Source organism: Camelus bactrianus, chromosome 2 (assembly GCF_048773025.1).
Source record: "Camelus bactrianus isolate YW-2024 breed Bactrian camel chromosome 2, ASM4877302v1, whole genome shotgun sequence".
NCBI lineage: Eukaryota > Metazoa > Chordata > Mammalia > Artiodactyla > Camelidae > Camelus > Camelus bactrianus.
Window position 1 is genome coordinate 105,794,316 of NC_133540.1, and position 21,653 is coordinate 105,815,968.

The 21,653-nt window shown below is 40.8% G+C and overlaps 1 protein-coding gene across 6 annotated transcripts in view; it reads left to right on the forward strand.

Moving 5' to 3' along the window:
* Window positions 1-21,653, forward strand: part of ATP8A1 (ATPase phospholipid transporting 8A1) — a 214,507-nt gene that overhangs the window by 187,813 nt on the left and 5,041 nt on the right. For all 6 annotated transcript variants that reach the window (XM_074348531.1, XM_074348524.1, XM_074348539.1 and 3 more), the window contains 2 exons: window positions 16,489-16,577; window positions 17,275-17,367. In XM_074348531.1, coding sequence (XP_074204632.1) covers window positions 16,489-16,577; window positions 17,275-17,367 — 182 coding nt within the window. The remainder of the gene's footprint in view (window positions 1-16,488; window positions 16,578-17,274; window positions 17,368-21,653) is intronic.

Consider the following 21,653-nt stretch of genomic DNA (forward strand, 5'->3'; position numbering starts at 1 on the left):
CTTGCAGGTGTTCGGGGATTTGTGTAGATGAGGGAATCTCTGTTTTCCTGACAGCACTGCCTCCTCCACGTTTCTTCTCTCTGTGGACATTTCAAGGTCTTGTCCTTCCTCAGTCCATCCTCCGCGCCTGAGCCACGAGCCAGGTGCTTGCACTCCCTCCTCCTCAGGGGTGCCCTGCCCTTCATCTCTTTACTGACTCACTCAGATATAGCGGTGTCGGGCATCTAGTGCCCCCTAAGTGAGTGTCAAATAAATGATCGTTAAGTAAATTTCTTTCCTTGCTTGTTTGTTTTGAACAAACAAATGAGAAACAGTGGAGCAGAGGTAAAAGAGAGGCAGATTTCAGCTCAGATAAGAACGTCTCCCTAACATCTAGAGATTTCCACGAAGTAATGATTTCCAGCAGCAGTGCAGGATGCTGGTCTCACTCAACCAACCCCAGTATCAGCCACTAGTGGTACTTAGCAGAGCCTCACTCGGCTACACCTGCGACATTGCCTTCCAACTCCTAAGATTCAGTTTCCCTGCAGGCTTCCCTTCACGGTGTTCTCTCCCAAGGAACATCGTCAAGGCTGGAGGGCACAGACTCTTCTGCTCCAGTTAACAGGCTCTCAGGGTGCAAATTTTACACAAATTAGGCAGCTTACAGGAACTGGTCTCCTGCGTCTATATTCAGCTTGGATGCGTATCCATACATAGATCAGGACTTTATAGTCATTTCCAATTTATGTTCTAGATTCATCTTTGCAGCCCCCGTCTGAAGACAGCCATTTCTCTCAGTATGTTGGAAAGAAAACCCTTGCTCACCAAGACGGAGGGGGAAGGGAAACAGCATTTACTGTGCACCTGCTGTGTTCTCGAGGCACTGTCTGATCCCAGGCATTCTTTGCTTTGTGTAAATCCGTATCAGGGACCTTTGTGGTAAGCAGAGAAATAGCAAACGACCCAGAGAATTCATTCCAGGCTTTCTTCTCGTGTCCTGTTGGCTTGTTCTCACATCCTGAGGACCTGAACACCTTCTCTTCAGGGCCCATGCCAGTTCCCTACTCCAAAATGGAAACTCTTTCTTTTCTCCTTGCAGCCATTTTCCTTGCATTCCATTGATTTTCCTGATTTATCTGCTATTTCCTGGGATGCCCAGGGCCCTGATCAGTTTCCCTAAGTTAGCATTCGCATCTCTTTTTAAAAGTGCCTGGGTTTTTAATTCTTCCTTCTCAATACCCACCAGACTCCCTCAACAAGTTAATAGAAATTCTACCTGACTTTATATTCTAGCCTTTCATGTCTTCTTAATGGCAAAACCAGCATATATAATATCCATCCCATTAAATATATATATATATATATATATATATATATACATATATATATGTATGTATGTGTATATATACCAGTGAAAACCCAATCGTCCCACGTCATCAGAGAATGTACAGTTGCCACTCAGATGGTAAAGGGCGTCATTTACTGAGGGCCAATCACCAGCATAAGCATTTCTCATGTCTTCGCTCACTTAACACTGTGAGCGTTTAATACAGCACTGTGAGGTTGTTCCTATTACACATTTCACTGACACAGAGTGGTTAAATCACTTTCTCAAGGTCACACAGCTTGTAAGTATCTGAGCCACAGTTGGAACCCAGCCAGTTATCCCCTTACCATACACACTGTTCTCTGTTCATTTTACATTTCTTCTCTCACCTTCTCATTCCTCTCCGTTTTTCTCCCAGACTTGTTAACATTAAAAGTATCAATTCCTTTTCATGTCAGTGCCCCAGTCAAAGTATTTACTTCCATCTGGTTGATAAACTAAGCCATTCATTATCTGCATATAATGTTTCCATCTTCAGCTCTGCTCAGCTGCTTGTATCACTGATCGGGGGTTCTTTCCACACCGACACACTGTTTCTTTCCCCTTCCTTTAGTACATTCTGCATGCCTGAAGTCACCAGAAGTCGGTGTCCCAAATGTCTGAAAGTTCAGTGCAGACTTCAGTTACTCCAGCCACAGCCAGAGAGGGCTGTTCTCAGTTGGTGGGCAGGGTGTTCCCGTTGGGAAACATTCCTTCCTTTAGTTCTGTTTCCAGTACCATAATTCTGCATCTTTGCCTGTAATAATGATTCAAATGATAATGATTAACAAGTGTCCCTGTACCACAAGTGACTGAAATATTTAACTACTAAAAAGGAATTACGACATCAGGTTAGGGGGAGCGTGGATTCTCCAAAGGTAGAAAATGCAACAAGAAGAAATTATTTAGGAAAGGAAAATAAAGAGAAAATAGTGTGACAAGCTTGGCTGCAATTTTAAATATGTCGCTGTCTTCCTCTCCTCTCGCAAATATGGTTGTGATTTAAGAGGAGGACTTTTCTTGTTGTTGTTCAGACCTGACTTGTATTTTTTCACACCAGTACAACAATTTATGGGGCAAGGTAGGCCCTGGGGAGAAGTGCTATGTTATATAAACATATGCTGGCCTGCTTTTCCGACTCGGCTAGATGATGTTACGGGGTATTTTTTGAGTTTCCAGAAGAAAATATTTAGGCACTGTGATTAGTACACCAGATTACAAAATATAAAGCAAGCTACATCAAGGGTCATTTCATATCACGATTAATACCAGAAGCTTAGGATCGGCAGAACTTTCCAGCGTGTCATGGCTTTGCAGACACGCACTGTAAAACCCTTCCAAGCGCCATCTGGTTCTGCTCTCGCAGGCCTGAGGGATCTATAAAACTACTGAAGGAAATTGAAGTTAAGGAACGAGCATATGTTTTACAGAATTTCAGATCTCTTGATTGAGGTTTGTAAAGTCTCTCTGAAAAAACAATAAAAATCTTGGTTGAGGCCTTTAGTGTCACCCCTGAAGGAAAGGTATTAATAAACTACGTTAGTGATATGATTTTTCCTAAGTTGTGCTGTTGCCCGTTTTACCAACATAATGAATCACTTTACATAAGAGGAATTTCCGGGTCTGAAATAGCCCTTATTCATCTCAGCTTTTAATTACCTGGATAGCGTGTCATATGTTTTGGTTGCAAGACCAGCCCTTGCAGATGGGGTGGGGCAGTGTTATGATACGAAGGAGTTGCATCCAAGTTGACTGTGTTTAGTCAAGTAGCCTGGAGGGAACAGCTGCCCTAAATGCTGTCAGATGTTCTTCCGTGAGCCGACGGTTGGGATCTTACCCAGTAAAACCTGTCACTGGTCACAGTCCTTGGGCCCCTGACTGTAAATGAGACAGACAGACAGACCTCCATGGGTCTTAAAGAAGCTGGCCGCATAGCCACTACAAGGAGAAGCCTTGTAGAAATGCTGAGAAGCCAAGAGAGACATGGGCATGACAAATGGGATGGCAGATCTGGACACTGGCACTTTTAAAGGCTTTAAAGTTGGAGCCTCTTTAGAGTCGCTAGGAGAGCTGGCCTTACTTTTGGTGAGTACAGCACCTTTTCATACAATACAGCAAATATGTATTGAGTGTCCATTGTATGTACGTTACAGGTTCTGTGTTAGGCTATGGAGGACACAGAGGTGAACCGAATTGGTCACTACCCTTAAGGATCGCCTTTTTTTTCTTTTTTGGAAAAAATAATTTTTAAAATCTCATTCTTTATTTTTTTCAATGATAAATTGCTTTTTGGGGAGTGGGTAATTAGATTTTTTTTTTTAATGGAGGTACTGGGGGTTGAACCCAGGGCCTGATACATGCTAAACCTGTGCTCTGTGCTCTACCACTGAGGTATATATACCCTTCCCCAAAGATCTAGTTTTTAATGATGGGCTGTTGATGTCATAAATGTGTAGGGTGATGTGAGGCACCCCAGGTGCTGTGGCAGTGAGCATGGCATGGGATGCTGAATGCAGCTGCTCCTAGTATGGCCTTGGCTGTTGTCTAGAATCATTCATTCTCACATCCATTCATTCCATAATCCTGTGTCCAGTGCTTCATCGGTCTAGGTGCTGTGTCTAGGTAACGGGTTAATTGGGCAAGATCCCCATTAGTGTTCAGGGACCAGGAAGTGGGAAGGAGGCATAGTCACTAAATCAGTTAACAAATGACTAAAGGATGAACCACTAAAGATAATTTCATAAAGTGGTAGGAGGAAAATAGGATGATATGATAAGGGACTGGACTGTAATGGCTGCTCTGGGAAGGTCTTGTTGAAGAAGGGATAGTTAAGCCAAAACTCAAGTGATACAGATGTACTTCGTGTGAAGAAGAGCATTTCAAGCCTGAAGGAACAGCTCATGCCAAAGCACTGAGGCAGGAGTGAGCCTGGTGGGTTCAGGGAATACAAAGTCCGTGTAGCTGGAGCAGAGCGAGTGTGAAGGAGTGCTGTAAGCTGGAGCTGGCAAGATGGGCAGAAAGCAGATCACCCCTCCAAGCTCAGCACTCTAGCTCAAAGGACCAATACAGCTTGCTTTTGAGTTGCACGCCAGGGAGCAGTCAGAAATGCTGATAGAAGAAACTGTGAATGTCACTGTGCCATCTGCCTCAGTAAAGCTCATAACTGGACACAATTCTTTCATTCCATGATATGGTAATAAAAAGAGATGGTCAATGAGTGGTCAGAAGCTGCTTGGTTCCAACTTACCACTTAGGATCCCTAGCATGTATCGTGCAAAGCAAGTGGTTTTATGTTATATTTTTTGATATTAAAAAAAAAGCCACTGTGGATTAAACAAATAGAAACATTTCTCTTTCATGTAAGAAAAAGTCTGGTGGAGGCAGACAGTCCAGAGCTAGTGTAGCAGCTGCACAGTCATCAAGGATCAGATTTCTTCTATTTTGCTGCATTTGCCAATCTTAGTGTACTCCTAGTCCAAAATGGCTGCTTAGACTCTAACCATTTCACCAACATTCCAGCCAGCAAGAAAGGAAAGAAGATTAACACTTAGATGTTCTTTCCTAGACATTGCCCACCACATTTCCACTTAGCTCTCGTTGGCCAAAAGCTAGTCACATGGCCATACCTCACTGTAGTAAGACAGCCAGAGAAATATAGTCTGAGCTAGAGGACACCGTGTGCAGCCAAGAATCAATCGATCGCATCTGAGAAGGGGAGAGGAGCTATACGGGGAGGGGACAGCTAGAAGTCTCTGCATTGAAAGTCAGTCATTTTTCTACATAATCCATATATCAGCTTTTATATGTCTTTTCATAAGTAAATACCTTTTGAAGTTTTGAGTTTTTAAAATATAACTTCCTAAAATGGATGGTAATTAGGTGATGGAATGGTGGTGTTAGTTAATGTGATGGCAGTAATCATTTTGCAATATATAAAGGTATCAAATCAACACATTGCACACCTTAAACTTACCTAAGGTTGTATGTCAAGTATATCTCAATAAAGCTGGAAAATAAATTTTTAAAGGAAAAAAATCCTGCAGTCTGAAATATAGGTCATTGTGTTTCACAGATTGAATTACTAGTAATCAAACAATTGATGCTTTATGAGATGGTTTTTAAGAAGAAAAAATACAGAGCCATACAAAATTATAAAAATTATAGAATGGTACAACAGGTAAGCATACTGAGCATTGAGATAAGGTCCCCTGTCTTACACAATTTCTCCAGTAACATCAGAACATTTCTGAATTATATTTCTCATAATGAAAAGAATATTTTGTTACTAATTTTGTCCTCATTTTTCTGGTACTTTCAAATTTTTTAACTAGCACAATAAAATTAAAATAAAACAAAGCAAAACAAATTCTGTTCTTAATTATTTTTACTATTCTGGGAACTACATCCCTGGAAAACAAACTTTCAGAGCCATACATTTTCTAGTGCTCTTGATTCTTTTTTAGAAAGACTATTTTACATGTTTACCTCTCAATATATGTTGATACATAGTCAAATTTTACTTTTAAAAAGTTAGCTTCTGATTGGTCTAAGTTCCAACTAGCTCTTCCTCCTTTTCCTCTAAACATCCTTTTTAACATTTATTTTCCCATTACTCCCTTTGCCAGAGGCTGGAGAGGCAAAGGTCATTTCTTGAATCCTACAGCTAGATTGAATATTGGTCCTGAGTCCCACAGGGGACCACTCTTCCTTCAGTTCCTCACCACCACCAGAAATGTCCAAGGGGGAGAAAGCACGTGAACACTGTGAGCTGGCATCTAATTTGCATATTTTCTAAGATTTTCTTTGTCTGGGATAATTTTCATGTTTTCTACGATGTTTGTTTGTTTGGGATAATCTAAGCCAAAGGTTTTCTTTGTCTCTGAGTAATCAAGAGCTTCTGCTAATAATTGCAAACGTCGGGGCTTATCCAAAACACCCTCTCCTTAGTTATTTTCTGCGTATTCTGCCCTGTCTATTTTTATAGAGAAAGTAATCATTCAAACTGTGTAAGAGCCCAGTTCAGCTCAACTCAACTGAGATACATGGAGTGCCGGTGCATCAGGACCTATATTGGGTGTCAGTGGATCAAAAGTTGAAAAAAGGAAGTCCTTCTGAGCAGCTTGAGTCCTGAGTAAACAGATCAACAGATTGTTAGAATATGGCACTGATTATTATAATCAGGATGCACACAGCTAGCAGAGGACAGGGCACTCAGCCTCCGGACTATCATTTGCAGAGCTTAGAGACATTTCTTGGTACTGCTATTTCCCACGCTGTTGAGGAAGGCAAGAGAAAGAAGGGCTTTCCGAGTGGCGAGCCGCCCAAGCAAGGAGGGTGGCTGGGGTTGCTGGCGGCGGGAAAGGTGAGCGCTGGAACTGAGAAGTTTAGCAAAGTCCAGGTCACTGAAAGTTACTCCAGTGTCATTAGCGTCATTCCTTTAAGCCATGCAGATTACTTTTCGTTATGAAATACGTAGTATTCCAGAAAGAACCTGAGGCCATAGAGCACAGGTTTGAGTCAGAGGACATGATAGATAAATGCTAGTAATAAACTAGTGAGTGATGAAAAACATTTTTATACTTTGCATGAATATATATCATAATATAATTGAAAATTTGCAAGAATTCTATTGAGCTAAAATAAGACATCAAAGACCCTTCTCAGTGATATGCCCTGGAACATAGAACTTGGCATGTGCATTCCTGTCTTTGGGTTTTATCAGAGGGAAGTTTTGAGCCTCACTTCCCAAGATGTGCAACCACTGAAGACTTTCAGTGGAGATTCACCTCTTCAAGCCAAAGTTCACATGAGCTTGAAATTTGTCTCTGGTTAAAGTGCAAGACTAGTGAATTCACCACTTAGTGTTGACCCAGTGATGCTTACATACCCCTGCGGTCAGCCCCACGCCCAGGCACCATGATGAATTCAGACAGAAAGGGTGAAGTTTCTGAACAGGGCTCCCACAACTTAGAGACTTCTGTCGCACCACGGTGTTTCCCAGGCCTTGGGCACAAAGACACTCCTAGAAACCGTTGCAAATTTGAAATCAAACAACACAGTATTATCTGAAAGCAGAGTTGATTTTGATGAGGTGATCTCAAGTTTCCGTACATTAGTGGTTGTGTTGCCAGGAGAAGGCACAATTTTGATGTAGCTTAAAAAAATTGATACTTTGCCATAAAAATGTAGATGTTAACCTTGTGGATTTCAGCTTTCAAGGTATTGAAGCGTATCGCTGTATCTCAGGTTCAGTGGATCAGCTCCTCCAGGCTCCTGACAAAGAGAAGCTGGAGGAGAAAATACCGTTCGGGCAACTGAGGCTGGATGAAATAGGACTGAAATTGAAATACAGTAGCAGAGTCTACCTTTTCCAAAGAAACATTTAGTTGATACAGCATCACAGAGCAGTAAGGGGGAAAGAGCCCCAGTTTGGTTGTAAAGATCCAGACAGTTTGTATGAGAAGAAACAAAACCTACAAACCTGAATTTGAGCTCTGATTTTTTTTTTTCTTTTGATGAAAATGGTCTCATAAAGAAGATGCTTCCAGAGGAGACTAGAAGGGTTAACTGAAACATAAGAGGAGGCAGGAGAGGTTAAGTGATCTCATAACTCAGTAGATGGCTTTGAAAAAAACAGAAAAGTGGGAGCTGTGAGTTTTGAGGGTCACAAAACCCCATTACAATAGAGACCATCGAGTTGCTCTACCAAGATATTTCAGAGAAACCATAGCCAGAAAGAACAGTGAAACTCTTGAATCTGACACCACAGCCAACCAAATCCTAAGAGGCACGTAATAGAATATATAAGCTTTTTGTAATATAAACTTTCAGAGTTTTCTCCAAAACTTGCTAACTCCCTTGGAACAGCCCTAAATTTTCAAAGATAAATAGCCGTCCTCCACAAAGAAAATTGAAAATCCTCATTCACAGCCACAGCCAGGAGAGACTTCAGCCAGATATGTGTGTGGTTAATAGGAAGAAAACTAGAAAATTCGACCAAAAGGAGAAAGATTTAAAAACCAAATTGAGTAAATATACATCCCAGTTCTCTGAATAAGAGAATCACTGTTGAATCGTGACTTCTCAATTAAAGAACCATTTAGGGGAAAAGAAAAAGAAACACATCTTCTCCCTGTGGTTGTGATCTAGCCTAGGAAAGTCATTCTAAATGCAGAAAAAGCGGTCAGTGTGTGACTGAAAATAGCAGCTTTATTATAACCATTTAGCTTGACCATTTAGATGGATACCATTGAGGATCTGTCCCCTCAAATGCCTCACAGCTCTGAAATGCCCGTTGTGACAAACGTGTCAAGACACAGTATTTCCCTAAACTCTTATGTGTTCCTCACCTTCTAATTCACCTGGTGACCCGGGAGGAGGAAACTGATCCTAGACACCGTCCCCTCCCTTATCCGAGCGACCTTGAAGCACTCCCATCCACTGCTAGGCTAGCTGCAGCCTTGGCTTCTTCCCCGGAGCGCCTCTCACATCAGTAAAAACTGATGGTTTTGCCTTTTTAGATAAAATTCATAATAAAAAAAATTCTCAATTATATGGTTAACTCATAGTCATTAAATAAACTTTTGGGAAAAAAGGAAAAATAGAAGAAAAAACAACCTCGCTATCCAAAGGTAATCCCTCCTAACGTATCAGTCCAGTCTTTTTCTGCCTTTAATTTGTGTGCTTATCTTTGATTAGATAATTTATTATTTTTTAAATTTTTTTTCTATTGAAGAATAGTCGGTTTACAATGCTATGTTCATTTCTGGTGTACAGCATAGTGATTCAGTTATACATATATATATATTCCTTTTCATATTCTTTTTCATTCTATTCTTTCAACAAATATATCCAAAGGACTATTCTAGTTTCTGGGGCTATGACAGTGAACAGAAAAGAAAAGGCCTGCCCTCAGGAGCTTACATTCTTGAGAAGAAAGAGAGAAAAACGAAGTGTTTATACTAGAGCACAAGGATGGTAAGTGCCGTGGAGAACGGGAGTGCAGGGAAGGGGACCAAAAGCACTGAAGTGGGAGCGCGTGATGTTGTATGCGGTGTGGCCGTGAGAATCACTGGGAAGATGGCCTTTGAGCAGACCCGAAGTGGGGTGAGCAGGACCTGCGGCTGTCTAGAGGGAGAGGACTGCAGGCAGGAGAAACAGACAAGTGCTGAGATGCTGGGGAGACCAGAGAGTGGAAGCAGAACAAGGGAGGGAGGGAGGGAGGGAGCAGTAAAGAGCTGGAGAGATGGGTGTGGGGCCAGGAGACAACTGTAGAGACTCACTTGTACCCCGGGTCCCTGGAGGGCTGAGCAGGGGAGCCACAGTCTGGCTGTTTCAGTGTTGCTTTGAGTGCTCTGTTGAGAGCAGAATGCTGTGGAACAGGGTCAGGGGAAGTAAGTGACACGTGATAAGGCTGTTGGGGGATCCAGATGAGAAATGGCGGGACCTTAGGCCAGGGAGGAGGGACTATGATGTGGGTAGAGTCTGAATTTAAGGAGAAGGGTGTTGTTCCTTTAGAATCTTTTAAATTTTTAAATTTTCTTGTTTGACAAGACGTATATAACTTACTGTTTATCGTCTTAAGTATACAGTTCACTGTTACTAAGTACATAAAGTGGTGCAACCATCACCACCATCCATCTTCAGAATTTTTTTATCTTCCCCATCTGAAACTCTGGACCCGTTAAATAATAACTCGCCTTTACTGCTTCCCCCACGACCCCTGGCTGCCAAGAGTCTACTTTGTGTCTCTGAATTTGATGACTCCAGGTACCTCTTGTGAATGGAATCATATAGTATTTGTCCTTTAGTATCTGGCTTATTTCCCTTAGTATAATGTCCTCAGGGTTCATCTGTGCTGTAGCGTGTGTCAGAATCTCATTGCTTTTTGAGACTGGGTGATACCACGTTATATGTATGAGCCACATTTGATTTATCCATTCGTCTGCTGGTGATGTTTCCACCTTTTGGTCATTGTGAATAATACCGCTGTGAGCATTGATGCTGAGGATTTTTTTTAAGCAGAGTGGATCAGATTTGCCAGTGGGTTGGAAGTGCAGTCTGAGAGAAGAGCAGGGAAAGCAAGAATAACTTGTGAGTTTTTTGGCCAGAGCCAAGCTGGAAGGATAAAATTTATACTTGCTGAGATGGGAAAGACTAGGATTTTATATTCTTCTTTTTATGTAACATAGCAAAATATTCATGCTGTGTAGTTAAGAAAAGTCTTCATTAATGCTGGTAGGAAACCTTCCTTCTCTTCCTGCCCATTCTACATCCCTTCTCCCCCCTCTAAAAAAAAAATTGTTTCTTACAGTTATCATGCTTTCCCTGGATTTACCGAAATATGTCTGTTGATTCAAAAGGGGAATGGGGAAGGTAGTTTGACATACTTAGCTTTTAATGTGTGTCAGTCAGCTTTTGTAACAGAAAAGACAGTGTACATTGGAAAAGGATGGTTATGGAGTTGCATCAGGCCCCTCCACTCTCTCCCCAGATCACATAAATATCCAGTTATAACTGCTCCCAGGATTAACTCCCCCACCAAACACAAAAAAAACCAAGCAGCATCTCAGGAGCATAGTCCCAAGGCTCTGATGTTCTTTGACTTTTAATATTTCTAAACACTAGGTTGTAAGGACTTATTTATTCAACAGTTGTTTATTGAACACCTGCTTGGTGGTTAAGCACTTGGGTTTTGAAATAAATCAAGAGCTGTTTCTTCTTCTTACAGGGATAATAGTCTGTAACTAGAAAATGGGTAACAGTTAACCACCGAAAGGGAAGCACAGAGTCAAGTCAGCTACCCAAGTCTAAGGAAGGAGGTGACCTCTGATGTGAACAAGAGTCCCAGAGACAAGCGCCCGAGCATGAGAGGAAGCCTGGGCGCATTCCAGGAGCTAAAGCACATTGTGTAGCTAGAGATGGGCTGGCTTGAGAGAGGAGATGGGGGAAGCCATCTGAAGTCAGGTAGGAAAGGTCATGAAGTCATATTAAGGATTTCTGTACTCTGTCCAGAGGGTGTACGTGGTATGAAGCCATTCCAAGGGTTTAATTCAGAAACTGCTCAGATCCGATTTGCACACTGAAGACATCCCTCTGGCCACAGCGTGGGTACTGGCTGGAGGCAGCGAGTCCACGCAGGAGGCTACCAGGAGGGCAGGCAGGATGTGGACTGGAATGGTGGCTGCAGGGCGAGCAGGAAGTAGACAGGTCTGAAGACACTAAAGCGCAACAGAACCTGGTGATGTGTGGGGTGTGGTATAAAGAAATCGTTCAAGGACAGAGCCCAGCTTTCTGTCTCAGATGGTGGCGATGAAGCCAACTCCCTGAAGAGCCTGCAAAAAGGAGGAGCAGGTCTGGGAGGAAGACAGTGTGTGTTCGGTTGGGGATGTATTCAGTTTGAAGTGCCTGTGTGACATTCAGGTTCAGAGCTGGACAGTCTGTGTTTGAAACACAGGCAAGATATCTGAGCCACAGCGGAGACTATGACTGGTCCCCACGTAGGTAACAGAGACCACCAACCCTCCCAGGGAGTGTGTCCATGTGACGACGGGAGGTCCCTGAGAGAGTGCCGGGTATCCCACCTTCCCCATTACTCAGGACTCTTCCAGACAATCAGCTTCCTAATAATTACATTCTGTGAACAGCATCTTTAATAGCTTAGATAATATTCTCACATAGACCTACATTTACTTAGGCAGTCACATCGTTTTTTCCTGTTAGTTTTCACCAGTGTCTTACTATTTTAATAAAACCACAATGCATATTTGCATTCCCCAAAATTAGTTCCATGGGATGTTAGTAAGCAGTATATGGGACGAAGTGTACCATGGTCGATAAATACATTTTGGAAACCTTGGTTTACAAAACTGTTCAGTAGGCTTCTCTATTGTGATGTCTCAGAGCCTTAATATTGCTTCTCCGCCCTGACTCTCCAGGAGGGAGGAGGCTTCTGTGGTTGGTTTATACCGTTACTAAGTCTTGGGCCGTGACTCACTTTTGGGGGAGAGTGCTTTCAGGACTAGTGACCACAGAAGAGTTTCATGAGGTACTAACCTATGTGCAAAAGCTGTACAAGATTTCAACAGAGTTCTGGAAAGTGAATGGTTACATTAATGGGAATGAGTATTTGCGTTCCTGATGCACATGTCAATTACCTTTCCCAAAGGCGAGGACGTTTCTGATGGGACTTGGAAATTACTCCACACAGCTGTTTTGCCATACCTTTCTCCCCTCTGAAGTGTGATCATGAGTTATTTAAATCTGATGTATTTTGGTAATGTTTCTGTGACCACAGAGAGGCTCAACACCCTTCCGTGTCACTGACTGCTTGCTGCTGCTTTTGTGAATTTCCTTCTCAGGTCTTTTGCCTATCTACTGAGACCCCAGCTATTCTTAGGAAAATAAGTGGTCTAGTTTTATAATCAGATATTAACTCAGAATTTCATATACTTCTGGCAGCCGTCTTCCCAGGTTCTTAGTTATCATTTCCTTTTTGGTTACGTTCTTCTTAAACATGTGGAATGTCTACATTTTCATGAATCAGTTCTTCAAAGCGTTTCTTTTTATATGTTTTTCACTGTTTTTAAGCTTAGAAAATTCTTATGTAAAATTTTATCGAGACACTTAATAATCACTGCTTACTTTTTTGTTGTTATTAACATTAACTCTTAACCCCTCTTGTATTTGTACTAATTTATCTTGCTGCCCCCACCCCCAGGAAAAAAAATTGAAGTTTTATAGCAGTGTTTTCTGAATGATTTTCCTATTTCCAAGTTAATATATTGTGCCCTTACAGGCCTTAATAATTTTTATGGAAAAAAAATCATTTATCTCCATTCCCTAAATTAGCAAACTGAGGCGAATGGCAATTTATGAGTTTGCAGTTACTTGGTCAGTTTCAGTCCTGAGACGAGCATATACTGTGATGTTAATGTGATGAAAACCATGACATTTATAAACTGACACTTAATCTGATGTTGTGATAAAAATTTCCTTTCTTGAAACTCTTGGGAGAGATCACTAAAAAGAACATAAGACGAGAGTGTTTGAGGGAATGTGAAAATTAAAATGGGGAGGGGACCGCTTGTATAATAATCAGTGTTAGTAATAAAAGCAGCCACTTTATAAACGTTGTTGGTTTAATTCTTACAATCCACTTTACAGCTGAGGAAGCTAGACTCCCAGGTTACTTTCCCCAGCTCTGAGAGCTGGGAAGGGCAGAGCCCGGCCTGCTTGCAGGGCTGTTTATCACCACCCTGCCCCAGGTGGGGTCTGCGGATATAGTTTTAGGACTCCCAGGGGGGCCTTCTTATTTAGACAGCGTCTGTGCTTTAGTGAAGAATCAGCATCCTTGTGCCCCGCTCCGACATTTATAGGGTAAAAAGAGGGGCAGACTTAAGAAGTGCGTGGCTGAAGATTTGTAGGCAGGTAGCACATCGAAATTCTCTCCTCCAACACCAACCTGGGGGAGCCTGCAGGTGAAGAAGTAAGTGTTCCTCTCTAGATGGGGACGTCCGTACCACAGGGTCACCTCACTGTGAATCAGAAGGTCAGCCCTCTTATCGGGTCAGGCCCCTGGGCTTGGCTGACTGCACAGGAGCTGGGATTTTCTCAACCGTTCTCTCTCTGCAAGTTCACTGGGAAATTTCAGAACAGTTCTTCCCTCCAGCGCCACAGCTGGCGCTTTCCGGCAGCAGTGGTTCACGTTGGAAGTCCGCGTGGCCCGATGCTGAGGCAGCATCGCTCTGCAGACAAGCAGCTGTTTGTTCCAGCAGGGCCTGGGTCCTTCAGTGTACCGTTTTGCAGCTCCCAGGGCTGAGCCTTTCTCAGGTCCCCTGGGAGCCACTTTTGTGGCGGATTCCATTCGGTTTCACAGGGCCTCGAGGAGGGGCGGCGAGGCCGCTTGGCAGGGCCCCCCAATCTCCCACGTTAGGGGCGACTTGCAAACTGCTCTCGGAGGGAGCCCGAGCCCAGCCCAGCACAGGCTGCTCCCGTTACCCCATTGTCTGCGGGGTCGGGCGTCTGTTCCCAGCTGACCTGCCTGTGAGGGGAGAGATGTGAAAAGTTAGAGACAAAAATGGTCTCTACAGAGAGCGGGGGAGGCTTTCTTGTACAGAAAGGAAGGAAATACCTCTGTGGGATTTTTATTCCCCCCAAACCCCCATCCAAAAAATACAAAGAGACTCTCTGTCTTTAATGCGAATGTCAGCTTTAAATCTTTTAGGTTTGGATTAACTCTGCAAAAGGAAAAAAAAAAATCTGACAGGCTTTCAGATATGACGCAGAAAAACTTCTTTCCCCTCAATTCATGGTGTTCATTTGCAAAGCCAAAGGCTGGGGGACTGAATAGTGGGCGCCAGTGTCGCCGTCATCGTTAACATCACAATGGTCAGAATTAGCGGCCCCAGCCTCCCCTCTGCTGCCCCAGCGGACACTTAATACAAGGTGGCAAAGGCAAGAAGAAATCTTTCTTCTCTTGCCCACCTCCCCAAATTAAAAAAGATTAAAATTAAGTCACGTAAACGGGGTACTTTCAGTTACATGACTTAGAATCTTATCTTACCTTTTTCCCGCAGCAGGAGAAGGAAATGTGGCATTTTGCAGTCATTACCTTACTCCGAAGCTTCCTCCCGACTAAACAAAACCCACCGACTTGATGGACACTTCCTATTACACAGTTCTTGTTGGTTTTCACTATTGAAGATGTCAGCAAACATGTCGAAGATCATGTTTTGCTTATAAAATAAAGTGACTTTTATGGACTATTTTTCATCTTGGTGGTGTCTAGACTGGGTGCTGTGCCATTGAACCCACGTGGCAACATTTATTTTCTGAAATTTGAGGGAAAAGAGTGTTTTTATTTTAAACGTGTTCAGAGCTGTTCATCCTAGGTAGGGGAAAACCTGAGTATCCTTGTACCGAAAATTGTGTCAGTAAGCTTGTGTTAACGTAGGAAAAAAAAAATTAAACAGCACTTTCTGGTCTTCAGTTGAGAGTCAAAGTGAATAGGTAATCTGAAACATAACTTAAAATTAGTCGTCTTTATATTTGATAAGGATTGATTGCTTAGGACTATTTATGTGTCATTGTGAAACTGCCTATACGAATTAAACTCTGAATCATTTTTAATTCCTGACCCCATGCCTGGTTAAAAAACATTTCTTGTGTGATTTTTAGTAGGATGTAAATGTGCATGCGTTAGCTACAGATTTAAAGAGATACTGCAGATTTATTCTTGATAAACAAATAGACTCAAAGTGAAACAAAATAATCCTTTTGGTTTTATTATGTGATACTATTCCTCTAAGCTTGAAGTAACCTAATTACATTATAAAGTATTTTTTATTATAATTGCACATAACTAATACAATTTATTAATTTTTTAAATTATAGAATCATTTTCTTTGCAACCCAAAAGGCTCTGATATTTTATAGTAATTTGGGATTTAATACAAAAAATGCTTAAAGTCATTTGAATACACTTTGGTTTAGGTTTTACATACTAGGTATTTGGTTTGAGTTTGCCAGTAACAGGATGCACCAAAACAAATTATGTAAATCTTTGAACAAAAAGTAATAACATCAAATTGTTATTTTTTCATAGATACCTTAATTTGTTTATACTGTATTCATGATTTATCCAGATGATCTTTTAATGTCATGTAATATTTCAGAAAAGTAAAGTTAATTTTTATTTGCCAGAAATAGTAAATTTAGTTTCTAATTGGGATTGATTTTACATATTGTATTATAGGGGAACTTAATCCAGAGTATGTTTGAAGTTTGCTCAAACAGATTGATTTTTATATTCTAAGTTATAAAAGTAGATTAAAGTTTATTACTCCATCCATGTATTGTCACAATAATAAAAATTTCACAGAAAAATATGAAAAGATTTGGCACATGGTAAAACTTTGCTATATTAACTACTTGAGGGAAAAAAGAGATACAGTAAATGCATGTTTTAATAAATTTGGCTTTTAATTCCAAATACTTCTCAAGCTTGAATTCAAAGTTATTGTATACCCTCTTGCAGAATGAGATTCTTAAAATTATTCTACTTGAAATCATATGAAAACTAAACGTGCATGCTGTATTTCTTGGTTTTAAAGTAATGCTGTTTCTGACGGTTTACGCAGGCAGCCATGTTGTTTAGTTCCGGAGTCTTTTGGACCGGCCTCTTATTTATCCCTGTGGCATCTTTGCTTCTTGATGTGGTGTACAAAGTGTAAGTATAATACTCAGTCACATACACAGAAGCATAGGTGCTTATTAACCCTCAGATTTCTCTAGTTGTAACTTCAACTCGAGTTTAGAGCTTGCACAATAGGAATTAGTAATATTAATGAATTCTATATAAATAAAGAAGAAAGAAATGATTAAAGAACTAAAAAAATAAATTAGCGTAAAAAATGGAACAGATGAAGAACAGGTAGCTTCAATTTAACGTTTTTATTAATCAGCCTGAAAAACCCATTCAGGGTGGAAGAAAAAATTCTATTATCTCCAAACACATAGATTTAAAGTTTTAGTAAACAAGAATTGTGAAAGGAAATTTTTTGCTTGCTTGATTCTTAACATATGTAAAGTATAGAATGAAAGAAATTACAACTTTGCTAATCTTTCTCAAGAATTGTAAGTTTTAAAATGTTATCTCTTCCCACAAAAAAAGATATTATTAAAGTTAGTCGTATGATGCTTATTTAATAGGAATAAGGGTTTTCATATTATAAACCTAAACCATTTATTTAATGACTATTGTTCCTATAATTATATTAATGCCCAAAATTACTGTAATTTTTTAGATTCTGTGGAAAAGCTGCTGTTTGTAATCTGGTTACTCTTGTATTTATCAGCAGCATGATAAAAGCCAATTTCATAGAGTCTTAAATCTTCATGCTAATACTTGCATCCTGTTTCTGCAGTATCAAAAGGACTGCTTTTAAAACATTAGTAGATGAAGTTCAGGAGCTGGAGGCAAAATCTCAAGACCCAGGAGCAGTTGTGCTTGGAAAAAGGTAAACTACACACTATATATGTTCTTTTCCAAATGAACTTTTAATTTTTCTTTTGCCAATGATTGGAAATACGTGATTAAACCTGTGTTTATCGGTTAACGTGGAGCTAACTAACATGGATCAAAGTGTCACTGACAGCTTTTGGAATCAGAGAGATGTGGATTGAAATCAGATCTTTCAGTCACTAAGCTGTATGTGGCTTTAGCCTCGTGGCTTCGTGCTACTGAGCCTCAGTTTCCTCACGTATAAACTGGGGGTGATAATACCTACCTCGTGGCTAGTTGTGAGGATTGATTAAAATACTGTCCATAAAACAGGTAGCTTGCTGTCTGGTGCTCAATGAGCACTAAATAAATGGTAGTTACAAATTGTGTTGTATAATTAAACTGAAAAAGGGGGGAAAAGACTTTTAGCTTGAAACAGCATCCCTAACACAGTAGAATGTAACCAAAATCGGAGCTTGACATAAAACTCTCCTACAGTTGCATTCATGGTTCAGTGCATTGTTCAGAACTGAGCTGGGCATGTGTCTTACACGAAGTGAGTTATGTCTTCCAAGTCCTCTTCCTCACGACCAGCCCTCTCCCCTCTCCCCCTCAGAAAAGAAGATTAGGAAACTAATCGAATTTACTAAATTTCACAAAAGCATTATAAAAAGGAAATTAAAGTTTTTGAAAGCACACCACAATAAAACACAATTTTGAAGAAAATACCAGGAATTTATTCTTTCTCCCTTTCATCACACTAAAATGAGCTTAAGTTTTGTCTCAACCACAGGAAACATTTTGCCCTGGTCTGTGTCACCTTCATTGTGTGTCACTGTTGTTATTCAGCTGGACACAATGGAGTAAGTGTCGGACTGGGAAGTGGAGCTGAGACCTTGGCTTCCGGCCCTCTCTCTGGCTCTCGCTAGGACAGAGGGACACGCCACACACCAGACTGTGACTCTATTTAAAATGACAGCACTGGCCTCTGGGGGGCACTCACCACGCGCTAGCCCTGCACTTACCACTTCATAGGTGCTCTCGCATTGGGTCCCTGTAACAACCTATACGAGTCCATCATCCCTATCTTTTCCAGATGAGGAAACTGGGGCTTAGAGAGGTTCTCAAGGTCAGACGTGACCACCGTGAGCCCACATCAATTGATTCTAGAGCCCCCGCTGCTAACCACACACTAGTCCGCCTCCTTTTGCTGCTTCTTAAGAACATGGAGGCGGAAGGGCATAGCTCAGTGGTAGAGCGCATGCTTAACATACACAACATCCTGGGCTCAATTCCCCAGTACCTACCTTTAAAAAAAAAAATTGTTTTTAAATTTAAAAATTAACTGAAAAAAAAAGGAGTGTGGGATAGCAACAAAAATGGCCTGCCGCTAACTTGACAGTTCTTAGCTTCTCCAAGTCGGTGTCTCTGTGTGCGTGATGGGTGGATACACCTGCCTTCAGAGTTACAGGTATAGTGCCTCCCTCCACCTTCCCCTGCATCTCTTCCCTTCATCTCCACATCTACATTGATGCCATGGCCGTTCATAAATATTACCTCAGTAAATGTTTTTTCTCTCTTCCACTCTAGCTATAAAAAAAACATGGTTAGAGTTCTAGCTCACAGAATTGTGAATAAAACCATTTATTCACAATTATTAGGGAAAAGCCACTGATAATACTTAATACTGTTACTACTTTTAGTAAATTTCTCCTGTTTGTATATTAATAAAACTTACATTGAGCCCCTCCACATGATACTTCGTTTTCATCATTTATAGTATACTGGTGACTTCAACAATTCAGAAATCAGGCTGAGGGTTTGCTGTGATGACCTCTGACTTCGAGATCCTAAAGATTCAGTGAGTCTGTGCTGTGTGTAACCCCTTCCAGTAAATAAGTCAGAGAGCCTAAAAGGGAAGAAGTGAATTCTACCATAAATGACCATCAACCTCGCCACAGAAAGTGCATCAGATAAATTTCCTGCCACTCAGCTCATTTGCCTAAAATAGCTGTTCAGCTTTTCTTAAGAACTCAGGACTAAGTTAGCTGTTTGCTGAGTACCAGACAAAAACCCGTGGTCCAGCACATGCCCCACATTGCCACTGCTGCCCATCAGTGATCAGAAGGGTGGTGATGGGGAGCAAGACCATGGGTCTCCCTGCTAAATGATGGCTAGCGAGGAGGGGAAGGAAAAGATGTGTGAAAGAGGCAACGTGGGAACTGGTTAGAACAGTCTTCACACAAAACTAATTACATTCTAAGGCAATTTAGAAATTGCCAGGTTGATTTTACTGTCAGAATTAAGTCAGAAATCTTGGAGAATGAGATTAATGTCAAATTTCAAACAATTAGCTAATTTTATCTGCATCTTTCAAAGAGGGAGAAATTGTGATTTCTGTGTATTCTAGTGATACCAGACTTCCTTTAGCTCCAGTGCCTCCCAGTCTTTGCACGTGCTGTTCCCTTGCCTAGGAGCCGATACCCTCTGACAGACTGGGTAATCCAATTCCCAGCTTTCAAAACCCAGTTCAAATCTAATTGCCTCAACTTTTAAGAGAGAAAATCAATTCCTACTCTGCTGTCTCTGTATTTTATTTTTCTGTTTTTACATTTATTGCTTTATAGTGTATTTGTTCGTCCTGTATTTGTTTGTTTCCCCTACTAGATTGAGCTCCTTGGAGGAGAGGCCTCTGTCTTAGTCTTAACTGCAACCCAGCACCAACCACAGAGCCAGGAACATAGTAGCACTCAATAAACATTTTTTGAATGGATGAACGAGTTGTCAAGAGAATGAACCAAGGCATGAATGAATGAATGAAAGCATGGATGGAAGGGATAAGGATAGTTGAGTGGTGGGTTGACCTGTGGGTGGTTAAATTAAAATGTGATAGAGAAGAACACAGAATTATATAGGTCACATTTCCCAAACTAGTGCTGTCCAAAGTGATGTGTGTTTACTTTTTTGTCATAGAATGATGCAGTTCTTAAGAAAGCTCTTGAGTTGATCATCCTCAATTTTTTTTAAATCATCACTAAGCACTACTATGAAGTCAAGCTAGATGTAAAATGAAACTGTGTCAGAGAAACTGTATCTCATAAGCACTGTATCCAGATTAGTATTTATAATAATTTATCTCTCATCTCTACTCATTTTCAAAAATCAAAACATCTTAGTTAAAATAATTAGTCTTTTTTATAGAAATAGTATACTACATCATATTATCCAGCAAATTAGGTACGTTGTAATTTTACACTGAAATTTTGAGGGAAAAGGTATGTTTCATCATCTCAGTATATTGACTTTGAGCCATGGGTTATGACAGAAATCAAATTTAAGTCTAAAATGTTGGGAGAATACAGCCAAACGTTATTCCTAATCACTGTGTAGCCACGGCTTACTATTTTGGGTTAAGAAGATGACTTATCAGCCGTGAAACCCTGGTTTTTGCTATTACTTTTATGTGAACATACATCCTCCAACACTAGAGAGAAGCATCTTCATTTCCAAAATCCAAAAAGCTTTGAAATTCAATTTTTTTCCTTAGTTTTAGAGCCAAATTTGCTGGAGAAACCTAAACCAGTTGTTCTATAAATATAAGGACATTGATAGTGTTTATCTTTTCTACAATGTAAAAATTTCTATATTATATAGCAGAAATATTCATTTTTGGAATATGGGCCTCGCAGATCCCACATGGGAGTATTACGTCTATAAGTCGTGTGTTACATATTACTTTTTCCAAAACACAACAAAACAAAATGTGAATTCAGAAACCCAAAGGTTTAAAACAAAGGCTTGTGGACACTGGGCTCATTGGAGACAAGGCAGTGATTACTGGGTATCTTTCATGTGCGTGTGAAGCAATACATCTTACGACAGGCAATATGAGTAATGAGACTCCTAACTTCTTATATCTAATTGTAGACATTAGCCAGCATATCATCATCGGCCTTTACTAAGTAGAATTTTAGCCCAGGATCTTCAGGTCAGTCCTCATTAATTTCCATCACCACTGTTTGGCTCACAGCCTTAACTTCAAAGAAGAGAGTAGGGAAGTATGGATGTCGGATAATTTGGTCTTGTGGACAGTGATGGTGGTCTCCCCAGCCTGTGTCTGTATTATTTGTCTTAATGAAAAGCAATTTCAGCCTTACCCCAGAACTAATAGAAAAGAAACTGTATTTCTCAGTGTTCGCACTGGACTTTATGACATAAATTTCTTGGTGAGGGTTTAGGATAGGAGGACATATCAGATGTTTTCCCCCAGCCTGCTCTTGTATATTGATCTCCCTACCGAGT